This window comes from Dermacentor albipictus, chromosome 4, assembly GCF_038994185.2.
Source record: "Dermacentor albipictus isolate Rhodes 1998 colony chromosome 4, USDA_Dalb.pri_finalv2, whole genome shotgun sequence".
NCBI classification, from domain to species: Eukaryota; Metazoa; Arthropoda; class Arachnida; order Ixodida; family Ixodidae; genus Dermacentor; species Dermacentor albipictus.
In genome coordinates this window covers 2924827-2938040 of record NC_091824.1, presented here as the reverse complement: position 1 = coordinate 2938040, position 13214 = coordinate 2924827, and the positions used below count along the sequence as shown (strand labels likewise).

The window sequence follows — 13214 nt, the reverse complement described above, 5'->3', positions numbered from 1 at the left end:
GCGACACAGCTGTGCGCTTTGTCGGCGCCATCTTCGATGTGGGTTGAACCGTTGGTTGCACGCTGCTTTGGTGGCGTCAGCCTGCTATCGCAAGAGAGACACGCGGGACGGACGCCACCGCGCCGTTTCGCTTGTCGCTTTTTTTCCTTCTCTCTTTTTCGGAGCGACTGTGGCCGATGCGCATGAAGCAGCTAGCACCATCTTGTGGCGCGCTGCGCCTACTCAGGTACTTTCCGGTGCGCGGTAATGGCGGCAGATACGAACTTACGGAGGTAAACATCGCCTCGTCTCGACATCAATCGTTTCAGGGAACTAAACAATGCAAATGTTACGATTATTTGGCACGGAAAACGCCGTCGAGGCGGCAAAATTTTGATCGTTATATCCGATATGCAGTGAATAACCTATCGTTATAAATGGTTTTTTCCCCATAGACCTAATGCATCAATTGACACTCTCATGTCAACCCATCGTTATAACCAATATATCGTTATATGTGGTATCGTTATAAGTGGACTGCACTGTATAGGCAACAGACACCACCGTACGCATGCGCAAAAGTATTGATTTCTAAACAAATGAGACAGCAACGAGACATGTGTAAAGGAAAGTTAAGATGATATCAAAGTGTGAGGAGCACCCGCCCCCGTTACCTCCCGCATATCCGCGGCGACCCGTTCGCACATGGTGACGGGTCGGGCCGGCGTAGACAAGGGAGAGAGGTGAGGCACTACGCGCCCTCCCTTTCTCCGTCACTCTGATGACTCGCGTACTCCTGTTCCCCTACGCGGCTCACGGGAAAGGGAAACCTATCGGGCAGGCAAGGAGGACTTCCCCTCGCAAAAAGGTAAAAAGGCATAAAAGCGTGCCACCGGGAGAGACTCGCTCTTTTGGGACGCCGACACCTTGGACCGCCTGGACGACAGCACCTGCCGCATCCCGTGAGTGATCTCATTTGTCTGACCCACCCAGACAACAAGGAAAGCCTATTTACTACTATTACTGAGAGGACGTCCCTCTGTGAGTGTTCGCTATTGCTAATAGCAATAAACGTTGTTACCGTTGACACCACTGGTTGCCTTATTCGTTCGAACCCGGCGTAGCCACTATTCCCGCACTACGGGTTGGTAGTACCACGAAGCGACTGCGTGGGGCTAGATCTGGAGCTCGCCTTCAGCCCTAGCCGCACGCAGAGTGCAACCCCCACATTTGGCGCTACCAACGTGGATCGAATTCGGAAACACTGCGAGTCTTCTGGTGTGTGTTGGCGCTAGGACTACCCCCGTTTCAGCAAACAATGGCGGCTGGCTTGCCTGACCTCTCAGATTTGTTCATGTTGTCAAATGTAGCGACGCAAAGTCAGCAGCCTATTGCTCACGCGGCGCCAGCTGCTGAACAAACCAGCAGCTTTGGTTTTGAGTGTTTCATGCGGAACAGTCAGGCTGGCGCAAATGCCATGTGGGCTGAGGTTAACCCCAATACGAGGCCTACCACGTCGGGCCCCTCGCCGCATTGCGACGCGGGCACGGAGGCACACGTGCCACTAAATAACTCAACCCCGACGGCGGAGGCATCCGGCCCCTTGGGCGAGAGTTTGCCGTCTAGCGAGGCAATGCTGCAAAATGCTTTGCAAATCATGCAGAGCTTAGCCGGCGCCCTGCAAGGCACAATGCAGGCCTCGTCGCAGAGCGAGCGACCACGGATTCAGGTAGACATGCCTACCTACAGTGGGTACCACGATCGCACGAGTGCAAGTGAGTACCTCGACCGCCTACTGTATTACCAGCAGGCAACCGGGTTTTCAGACGCCGAACTAGTCGTGCGCGTGATCCCAGTTTCACTGACCGACCAGGCGGCTCGATGGTTCCGACTGACCGGACACCGATGCCGCACAGTAGAAGAGTTCCGCGCGAACTTCCGCGAAGAATTTCTTCCGGCCAATTACGAGTGGCGTTTGAGGAGAGAGCTGGAGCTTCGTACCCAGCATCCGGACGAGTCCCTGCTGGAATATGTTCGAGCGATGGACGAACTTTATCATCTCGCGAACCCTCTTGCCACCGATGAAGAGAAAGTTGAGTGCGTCACACGGCAGGCGCACCCCACTTTCGCGGCCTATTTCAGAGGGCGTAGGTTTAGAGACCTAGACGAACTCACCGCCGAGGCGAATCGCATCCAGGGAGGCGGCGGAGGAGCTCCAGGAGATGGAGACCGGCTTCTGGGCCATTCTTGACGAATAAAGCGGCATCCGACTCTTTGCGTCCGAGGGCCTTTTTAAGGGGAGGAGGATGTGGGGAGCACCCGCCTCAATTTCCTCCCGCGTACCCGCGGCGACCCGTTCGCACGTGGCGACAGGTTGGGCCGGCGTAGACAAGGGAGAGAGGCACTACGTTATGGTGGCTAGAGGGGGAGGTGTCGGCATCGGAGCGCCGGAGAGGCAGCATTTTTTCAGGACGATGCGGCGGCGCTGCTGTCGGCTCCAAGATGCCTGCCGTACGCTGGCTACGGTCCACTGCGGTTATTTGGTTCCGCTGTGAAGTGCTTTCTCGCTCCGCGGCTTCTTGGGGCGCAATACGCGCATCGGAAAATCATTTTAAAGGCTAGGCGACTTTATCACTGCAGCTGGCCTAACGTACTATGTACTAAATTTTGGTCATTTTATCGCCACACTTTAGCTAATTCGCGCTCAGTGCAACACTTGTGAAACTCATAATTGCACCAAACAGAAAGCTTCCGCAGTAGGCGGTTGTTTGCAGTTTGCCAGTGCCGCTTTAACATTTTAAGGGACTAGTATGGGGTGCCGTATGCAGTTCTGTCTGGCGTGACTTTATGAGTGTCTTGAGCTACAGGCGCTTGTCCTAATCGTCTACTGGTTGGTGCGCACCTCATTGAAGTGCGCGCCTCAGTGAAAACGGGCCGCTCGAGTGAACCATGATTATTTCAAGTTTATTTAATTTTGCAATGAAAGGTAGAACTGTAGGCACCAATGGTCAAAACTCAGCACAATGAGAGCGTTAAGGAAAATTTGGTTTCCAATATTAGAAACCTGCAAAGAACTAAGTTCGCGTATTTAGTACCGCTCAAATAATGCCAAAATGCCTTAAAAAGGAATATTTATTGTTAATAAAATAATACACACGACTCTACATACGTGGTTGTTAGCTCTCAAACAAACAATATGCCATGAAATGGAGCGCAAATCCAATATATAATGGACATATACCCAGAAACGGTGAACAAGGTGCAGTGCAAACAATAATTTGTCGGGTGGGAAATTCTGTTTAGATATGCAGATATTTCTGGGCATACAACGTGATGTGAACAATTCCTGTTTTACATATACAAACGCTTCAAGTTGGTCTTGCTGATATAAACTTTGCAGTTATGCAGTTATGTTGTGCGCCTCAACTTGAGGTACTTCATTTTTTCTCGCTTCCCTTGATTCGATGCGTTCTCTCCTGCCACAAGGACGTGCAACCTCGTGATGACAAAAAACCGTATCACTTGGTGATTTCTACGCTATGCTGCGCACAGCCAACCATATCCAGCTTATTTATTGACAGGCAGGAAATAAGGCCCATGATGCTGTCAGCCTTCAACTTCTTAAAGCTGAAACAATGCGTGAAGGCATCTTCCATCGCAGCAACCAAGTCTTTTAGTGCCTGAGATGGGTAAAGGAGGCCACCTCTATCCATGTGGTTGGTAAGGCACGACTCTTCCGGAAGCAAGCGCGAGTCTTTCGCTTGAAGCAACAGCTAGGCAACACTCTTCGCACTTTCTCATTATCATTTTCCTGGTAACATCCCCACTAACGCAGTAAGGTATGCGAGAGTCGCTATTTGATCCCACCATTTCACGATGATCTGGCATCGCATCACAATGCTTTACCATCTCGTGAACTTCATTTAGGTGGCCCACATCCAGGAGATCATCCAGCTTACTCTACATACCGACCAAATTTTTCCAGTGGCGTGCGTCAAGAAGGCTGCTCAGAACTCCTTATGACAAGCAAACAAAAGCGGGGAAGGCGAAGCTAACTTCACCACAGACTTCACGACGCGCGCTTGGAGCCGGGGAGATTGCTCAAACACATCACGCTAGGCATCTCGGAGACGACGAGCGCGCCACCTGTCGCTGTCATGAAAAAATGCCGCACCGCCATACGCGGCGCAGCCCAGCCGATGCTGACACCTCCCCCTCCAGCCACCATAACTACGTGCCCTCCCTTTCTCCGTCGCTCTGATGACGCGCGTACCCCTTTCTTCTACGCGGCTCACAGGAAAGGGAAACCTATCGGGCTGGCGAGGAGGACTTTCCCTCGCAAAAAGGTAAAAAGGCACAAAAGCGCGCCACCGGGAGAGACTCGCTCTCTTGGGATGCCGACACCTTGGACCGCCTGGATGACAGCACCTTTCTGCGAGTGTTCGCTATTGCTAATAGCAATAAACGTTGTTACCGTTGACACCGCTGGTTGCCTTATTCGTCCGAACCTGGCGTAGCCGCGATTCCCGCGCTACGGGTTGGGAGTACCATGAAGCGACTGCGTGGGGCTAGATCCGGACCTCGCCTTCAGCCCTAGCCGCACGCAGAGTGCAACCCCCACAAAAGATGAAAGAATGACCATGCAGAGCAAAAATTTTTTTGTAATTGCAACATTAAAATGTCATCTCCATCAGGCCACTCTCTGTGTCACGTTTAAAAGATTGAATTCTTTTCTTGAAAGATTGATTGAAGGCGTGCGAACACAAGCGCTCCCCAAGGTAGCGATCTTCGCTGCTTCAATAATCTCACGTGTTGTTTGCACTGGGCTTTTCCTATCACTGTGCACTGTTTATAAATGGGACTGCACCCATGCTTCCTGCGTTGAAAAGTGAGATGCCCCACTCCTCCAGTTCACACATTATTTGCGTGTTCACGCAACCTGTCATTCAAGCACCTTCCTGCTTGGCCGATGTATTTTTTGCCGCACGACAGGGGCAGTTCATACACGATATTGTTCTCACAATGAACGTAGCATTCTTTGTAATTTGTCCGGCAACTGGGCTTCTCAGAAACACAGTAGCTGGCCTTGCACAAGTTGGACAGCTTGATTGGCGCTGAAAAGATGACGCTTACATTTGCATTATTGCCAATCTTCTTCAGTCTCTGCGAGATATCGTGGATGTACGGTATGATTGCACGCTTCTGCTTCACTCATGCATTTTCCGGTGAAGTCAACTGCTCATCTTGTCACCCACGTTTCGCAGTCTTAAGGAGACCTTCGGCCACAGCTGTGATGATATGCTGCAGGAAACTGGTCTGTTTCAGGCGATCCACTTGCGCCAGAAACAGGCGGCGAGGCTACCTTATCGGCGAAAAGTACAGCCCCGAAGGCCCTACGTGCCAAAAAATTTCCTTGGTTTGTCTGTGATAGATGCCTTAAGCTGATTGAGTTGGGTAACTCAATATAGAACGATTTCTAAATGGTCGTAGCTCCGGAATCGCACGTGCGCAGTCGGCCGAGAACCCGGCTAGGTATAAGGTGCCTCGGCCGACTTTAACAGCGCTCAGAACGTTGTGGGGATGCGCGACTCTCACGCATCCCCTGATATGCTTTCCCGCACGGCTTGCGTGGCCTGGTGCCCGCGGCGGTCGGAGTGGTACAAGCGCGGTGCGAGAGATGGTGCGAGTGTCGCGCCGCTGCGGGGTTACTTGGGTGCAGGGAAGACAAGGCGCTCTCTCTCTTGATTTCGGGACAGCAAGCGGTACGGACGTGCCGTGCCGCGCGTGCGCCAACCCATGCTTCTGCGAGACCGTCTCGCTTGGCCGCCTTGGAATGCGCCACCGTTCGCGTGAGAGTACGCACGAACGACCAGGCGTTGGGATCCAGCATGGGGCGAACATAGTCGCTCGCTATCCGGTCACGGTGAGTCGGACTTCTAGATTTGTCGCGCGCCCACCAGCATGTTTTGTGGATAACAACTCGGCTAGCAGGCATTCATCTATGAAAGGTGCAATAAATGCCCTTGTGACTGTTTGCACTACTGTGTTGTTGTTCCTTTGTCCCAAGAGTACGGGAGGAGAACCCTACATCTGGCGCCCAACGTGGGGCGCGGGTGGGAGCTCCCCACATCTGGCTGCCCAATGTGGGGCTCTTGGGGCATCGGACGATAGTTTTAACAGTTTTGCTTTTTTTCGAGATCTTTGTTTGAACCGAAGCGTAGGGCTAGCGTAGATTTTGACCGCTAGCGTTGGGGGCATGCTTTCTTGAGCGAGGCGACGGTGGCTGTAGTGTGTTTGAACATGTCAACATGCTAAGCCTTTTCGCAAGTGTTTTTTTTTTTTTTTTTAATGACATTCGTCGGTACGAGAGCCATGTGGTCTGCCTCCTGGGAGAGCAAGGCTCAGCGCCCACGGAGCATTGGCAAGCCTGAAGCGAGTGAGTACGGAAGCCTCGTGGGTGGTCCGAATTTCTCATGTAAATACCTTCTCCTATCTCTTTGACTCTGATGAAGTGGAGCCGGGTGGCCGCGGGCCACGGGTGCTACTACGGGCTGACTGGCATTGCGGCCTGGCACCGGGCACTCCGACACCGTCTGAGACGGTGGGCGCCGTAAACTTGGATGCTGTGTGCACCGAGCGGAGTAGGACCACCTTACAGAGCTGACCTGTCCTCGCGGCTGCCTGTTTTGCGCTCATTTTGGGTGTTGTTTCTGGATGCCGGTTGTTGTCAGAGTAGCGACGCTTTAGGCCTAAGGCTTTACGAAGCTGCCTGTCGCACGTGGAGGGACACAACCTGGTGGACCGTGGCGTTGAGGTGTTACAATTTGCTTCCTTCATTCTATTTAGCCTCGCGCGAATTGAAATTACTCGTTCGACTCAAGGAAGCGAGCTTCGTTCACATGAACTTAGCATCTGAGTAGCTGGCCGATATTTTGCTAGCCGAGTTGAACATCGTACCATGTGGGCGATGCGCATGCATAATTCCTCTCCCTTGCACTACTTTAGTGTTTGCCGAGTGTGTTGAGTGTACGCAGCGTGATTAGAGTCACCCCTGGCTTGCTGTCATCTGCACATCGTCTGCGCTGCTGCCCCGGACTACGATCGAGCCACCCCGGGCGATGGTGATGCTGTGGCCAGTTTGGTGCAGCGACTCGCGGCAAACAAAAGAGCCGGCGGTCACCGACAGCTACGGCGGCTCTTGACAGCAGGGCGCGTCGGCGCGAGCGACGCTTGCTCGTACCGACTACTGCGTCGTCGTTTCCGAAGTCCTGGCCTGGAATCGCACCGTCGAGTCCGCAAAGCTGCTGCTGTGACCGGCGGACGCCAGTGGTGTACCCAGGGACAATGTCGGCTCGCATGCTATGGACAGCGTGTGGACATTTCTTCGGCGCGGCCTCTGTTGCATGTGCTACCTTGTTCGCGAAGCACGGGTTAATGCTAGATCGTGTCACACGTTTCGCCGGAATTAGAAGTGATCTAAGGTTGGGGGGACGTACGGACGTACGGTTTCCCGCACGGCTTGCGTGGCTTGGCGCCGGCGGCGGTCGGAGTGGTACAAGCGCGGTGCGAGAGATCGCGCGAGTGTCGCGCCGCTGCGGGGTTACTTGGGTGCAGGGAAGACAAGGCGCTCTCTCTCTTGATTTCAGGACAGCAAGCAGTACGGACGTGCCGTGCCGCGCGTGCGCCGACCCATGCTTCTGCGAGACCGTCTCGCTTGGCCGCCTTGGAATGCGCCACCATTCGCATGACAGTACGCGCGAACGACCAGGCGTTGGGATCCAGCATGGGGCGAACATATTCGCTCGCTATCCGGTCGCGGTGAGTCGGACTTCTAGATTTGTTGCGCGCCCATCGGCATGTTTTGTGGATAGCAACTCGGCTAGCAGGCATTGATCTATGAAAGGTGCAATAAATGTCCTTGTGACTGTTGGCACTACTGTGTTGTCGTTCCTTTGTCCCAAGAGTACGGGAGGAGAACCCCACAACGTGAAGGGGTGAGATAGTGGTGGAAAACTGGTCGCTTCTCTCACCGGAAAGGCGACTAGACACGGGGCACCTCCATCTTGTGCTCCGTTGAAGGCCAAGCCAAGGAGAATGGATAAGCTGCTCAGTCGTACACACACACATGTATATACACCTGTATACACGAAAACTTTCGCTCACGGGCAAATCAGAAGACTGCGAACCCGGATTTTTCTACAGCACGGAGCGCATAACGCGCTACTCTCATTTAAATATGATAACAACAGATAATGATAAAAACACACCATACTCAAGGTATGGTGTGTTTAGTATCTTAGTTATTTTTCTTTGTTCCTCCAGACAGAAAGCACTCACCAAACCAGCCAGTCGCTTCTGCCGGTGAGCCAACAGCATGTCTCGAAACCGTTCCTCGGTGATTTCCGATAGAGTGAGGCACTTGCTTAGAAAACGACCCGAACCTGTAAATCAAGAGCCAATCCAAGTCAGTGTACTATTTTAAATGGTGCACATATACAGCTTAGATGTGCTTATAACGTAACTGCTTATAGAGCAGGAATGGACATAATGCAGTCTATTCTGACTCTCATTTCAATTCCTATAAACTCAATAAGTACGCATAGCACTTATAGTGCAGCTGCGTCAGACACCATACCTGTTATAATGCGGTTCGAAAGGTCCCACAGACAAGCGAGGCAGCGAGCGCACTTCTCAACAAGGAGCACCGGCTGAGGGGAGAGCAACGAGGGCAATGTGCAGGAGATGTGGAGCAATAGAGTGAACAAGGAACAGAGAAATAATTCTGCAATTTAGTGGCAAGTGCGAGATAAATTCGTTAGCATCAAGTCACACTTTTTTGAGGTCCCGGATACATGATTTAAGCTGCTTTCACTGCACTGCAAAGTGTTGTGCAGAAGCTCATCCAACACATGTTGTGCCTCTTCGAAGAGCCAAGTGCAACTTACGGTGGTTTGGAGCAGACCGTATTCAGTTGCATTTTATTTATATATATGTGTGTGCGTGTATATGTGTGTGTACACGAGAGACAGTCAAAAAGTTCCTGGAATTGCTTCGGTGATGCTGAACAAGCAATAAGATAGGGTGCACATGCTTGGGTAGGGGGCTGGGTATGTTTGCGTGTGGGCAGAGCAGGCCTGGACAGGTTTCAGTGTGCAGTGGTGTCACTGCGCCATGTGACATGGACATGAGCAGTGGGCAGTCAGCGCAACGTCACAGTTCGAACAACGTGCAAACATCAAGTTCATGTGCAAACTGGGAAAATCAGCCAGCTTTAGAGACGCTATGAGCCCTGCAGCAAATGTATTGTATTAATGCACTACAGAAAACCGCACTTTACGACTGGATTGCACAGGCAGGAGACGTTAACGGGCAGAATGGGCAGGAGATGTTAGAGGACGACGAGCACAGCGGGAGACCATCAACATCCCAAAACGAAGAAATGATTGCCAAAGTGAAGCAACTGATTTGCCGTGATCGAAGAATGACAATCAAGGAGTTAAAGCAAAAAGTGTGTATCCTACATGGATCAATTCATGTAATTTTACGCAGTAATTTGAAGATGAGATGCATCAATGCGAAGTTTGTTCCGAAGCAGCTGAACACGGATCAGATGTAATGTCGCATGACAATCATTGGGGAGCCATTTGCGATGAGTACACAGAACCCAACGTTGCTCCAAGAGATCTGAGTCTTGGGTGTTCGTCTACGACCTGGCAACGGAAGAGCAGTCACCGGAGCAGCACACACCAGAATCTCCCAGACCAAAAAAATAATACATTATCAGGTCCAAAGGCAAAGTGATGCCCATTGCATTCTTTGAAATCGACGGTTTGGTGCACCACGAGTTCATACCACCTGGACAGTCTGTTGCTGGTTATTTCTACGTGCAAGTTTCCCAGAGGGTGCTCGATGTGATTCGAAGGACGCGACGGGACAAGTGGCAAGGCAAGTGGTGTTTGTATGACGATAATGCACCAAGACACACATAGCTTATTGTCAGCAGTTCCTCGCCAAGAACATTCCGGTTGTCTCTCAACCACCGTACTCTTCAGATCTCCCTCCAAGTGAATGCGATCAAAGTGAATGCGATGACTAAGCTCCGAGAGATTCTGAATGAAGCCTTCTTCCGGTTCTTCCAGCAGTCAGGAACGATGGAGCAAGTGTGTGTGGGCGCAAGGGTTCTACTTCGAAGGTGATTAGGTAAGCATTGCCATAAGGGTAACATTAGCACACTGAACCACCATTCGGGGAACTTTCTGACTGCCCCTCGTGCGGCGTGCGTGCGCATGTGTACAGGGTGTCCCACATAACCTGAGCCAAAATGAAAGGTGCGTCAGAAGCAAATTGAACCGAATGTATACTACAGTCAACTCCCGATAATTCGAAGCCACTTAATTGGACTTTTCGGTTAATTAGAAGTGAAGTGCTGGTCCTGTCAGTTTTGCATGTAATTCTATAGAAAAAATCGCTCGATAATTCAAAGTCCTCATCCAGTAATATTGTTTAATTGGAAGTGAATTTTCAGCCGGGATCCTCGAGGTGACCGTCATTCTTTGACAGAATGCGCAATTTTTCAAGTGTTGCAACAGTTCCGTGCTCCGCGTTGGTGTCATCGCCACCGCAGCCGCCTGCAATGCCATCCTTCATGGAGCGGCGCTATTATTCATTGCTACGGCTGCCGTGGCCTCCGCAATCAACTCCGGCGGGAGGCGAAGCGGCTCCCGCCGGAGGGCACGCGCGGCGCGCGTGGCCTCCGCGATCGGCTCCGGCCACGCGGGTGCCATAGGTGCACGCAGCGCTGCATACTGGCAGTGGCGAGATTGTGCGAGATTAGTCTTGCAGCGTGCGCAGCGTATGTCGAGGCGTGTGTTGGTCGAGTGCCTTTGTGCGGGAAGCTCGTAGGCTTGGTTGTCCACGGGTGATTCGGAATTGACTGTACATAGTCGCGCAGTTTATAGCCATGGCAAACCGTGGCTCTTATTGCACGCTCGACCTGGCAACGAAAGTCGAGGTTTTGAAGGAAGTTGAGAAGGGAGGTGCCGCCAAACAAGACATAGCGCGGAAGTACGGGATCAAGCCGAACATGCTCTCAAACTACATCAAGAACAAGCGCACAATATTGGATGCATTTGGGAACGACAAGTTCAAGACTTATCGGAAGCGAATGCGCACCAGCGCTTACCCAGAGTTGGAGAAGGCTCTGCTGGTTTGGATTAGGAAGGCCAGGAGCAACAAACTTCCTCTCAGCGAAGACATCGTTGCGATGAAAGTCCGAACGCTTGCAGCAATGTTGGGGATCGATGACTTGATTTCGTCAGGTGGATGGCTGACGCGCTTTAAAGATCGCCATGACCTGGTTTTCAAGAGCCTGTGTGGTGAAAAGACATCCGTTAACCAGGAAACATGCGCCACGTGGAAGGACTACGTGGAAGCTGCGTGAATATCTCGCTGAATACAGACCAGAAGACATCTTCAATGCAGATGAGACTGCACTCTTCTATCAGCTTCTACCAGAGAAGACCCTGACATTTAAGGACGACGACTGTGCTGGGGGCAAACGCAGCAAGGAGAGAGTGTCGGTGCTGATCGCGGCAAACATGACTGGCACGAAACGATGTCAGTTACTTGTGATCAGGAAAGCCGCGAAGCCGAGATGTTTTAAAGGCGTGAAGACGCTGCCTGTGGACTATGAGGCGAACAAAAAAGCGTGGATGACGGCCGAAATCTTCAAGAGCTGGATAAGCAAATTGGACCTCAAGTTTGCTGCTTCGAACCGCAAGGTGTTGTTCCTTGTCGATCACTGCAGTGCCCACGTGAATGTGCCAGCCTTGAGTGCAATACGCCTCGCATTTTTTACTGCAAGCACAACGTCTGTTTTGCAGCCAATGGACCAAGGCATCATCAAGAATGTTAAAGTCAGCACCTTCTCGAGCGCATGATTTTGTGTATGGATAGCTCCACAAAGTACGAGGTGAGCCTGCTTAGTGCCATCCACATGTTGGCGCGAGCATGGGATCGGGTAAAGCAAGAAACAATCGCAAACTGCTTCAGGGCTTGCGGTTTTGTGGCAGCTTCTTCGGAGGATGCCTCTGAAATTTCAGCGGAGAAAGCGTCAACAAGCGAGCTTGATGGCACTGATTTTGGTGATGCTCTCAAGGACGTCAATTTTGAAGATTACGTTGCCGTAGACAAGGCGGTCGAAACGTGCGGTGCGCTGACGGATAGCGAAATTGTAGAGATTATTCGGCCCCAGGAAGCGACCCAGGAAAGCGACGATGACGTTGAAGGCGAGCCGCAACCTAAGGCTGCCGATGTAGCTGCGGGCCTTGCTCTCGCGGAGCGCTTCTTTGCCGCTGAAGGTAACGCAGAAGAAGCGTTCCGCCACATCTACAATCTGCAGAACTTGCTTTCAGCAGCGCGATTCGGCAAGCAGAAGCAAAGCAAGATGACCGACTATTTTTCTTAGAGAAAATACTCGATTTCGCCACAGATAAAGTGCTGTTTTTTTGTGTTTTGTGCTTAATTGTAAGTTCGTTTAATTTGAAGTTTTTTTGCGGTCCCCGTGAACTTTGTATTAACGGGAGTAGACTGTATTCACAATAGGTTATAGTAACTCAGACAATATTTAGTTTTCTCCATATCTCATTAATTACCATATTAACACGATTGTAAGTCCACTCGAATGTGAGTCGACCCCCCTATATCGCTTGTGACAGGGGAAAAAAAAAAAAGAAGAGCACACGTAAGGGCACATTCGATAACGAAAATTTATTAGTAGCTGAATTCGTCATTGGACTACTCGTCTTCACTTGCGCTATCATCCTCACTAGTGCTGCCATCATCATGGCTGCTCCGGTCACATAGTGTGTCATCATCCACTGAAATTCCACATTTGGCAAACGACCACACCATGACAACTTGTGGAACAGCAGCCCACACCGAATGCACCCAACCATGCGCAGCCATCAGGGAGGCTCTTTTGACAGGTCTGGTTGGCGTAAGTTCACAGTCTTCTGCCGCCAGCCACTTGTACTCACGGCGGAGCAAGTCCTTAAAAGGTGAAAATCCGGGCTTGTTTCATGACCATGTGGCACTTCACTGGCAGGGACCGATCACACATTTCAGTGACGTGCGCCGCAAGCTTAGCTTCCGGTTTCGGAAAGCGTTCGTACTTCGGCCCATGGGAAATTCTTCACTTGCCGTCACAGGTGAAAATTTTGTTCGCGGCAATCGTC

At 51.5% G+C, this 13214-nt stretch overlaps 1 protein-coding gene across 6 annotated transcripts in view; it reads right to left on the bottom strand.

The window, feature by feature from the left end:
- Positions 1 to 13214, bottom strand: part of LOC139059016 (nuclear factor related to kappa-B-binding protein) — a 617245-nt gene that overhangs the window by 403126 nt on the left and 200905 nt on the right. For all 6 annotated transcript variants that reach the window (XM_070536798.1, XM_070536799.1, XM_070536801.1 and 3 more), the window contains one exon: positions 8317 to 8420. In XM_070536798.1, coding sequence (XP_070392899.1) covers positions 8317 to 8420 — 104 coding nt within the window. The remainder of the gene's footprint in view (positions 1 to 8316; positions 8421 to 13214) is intronic.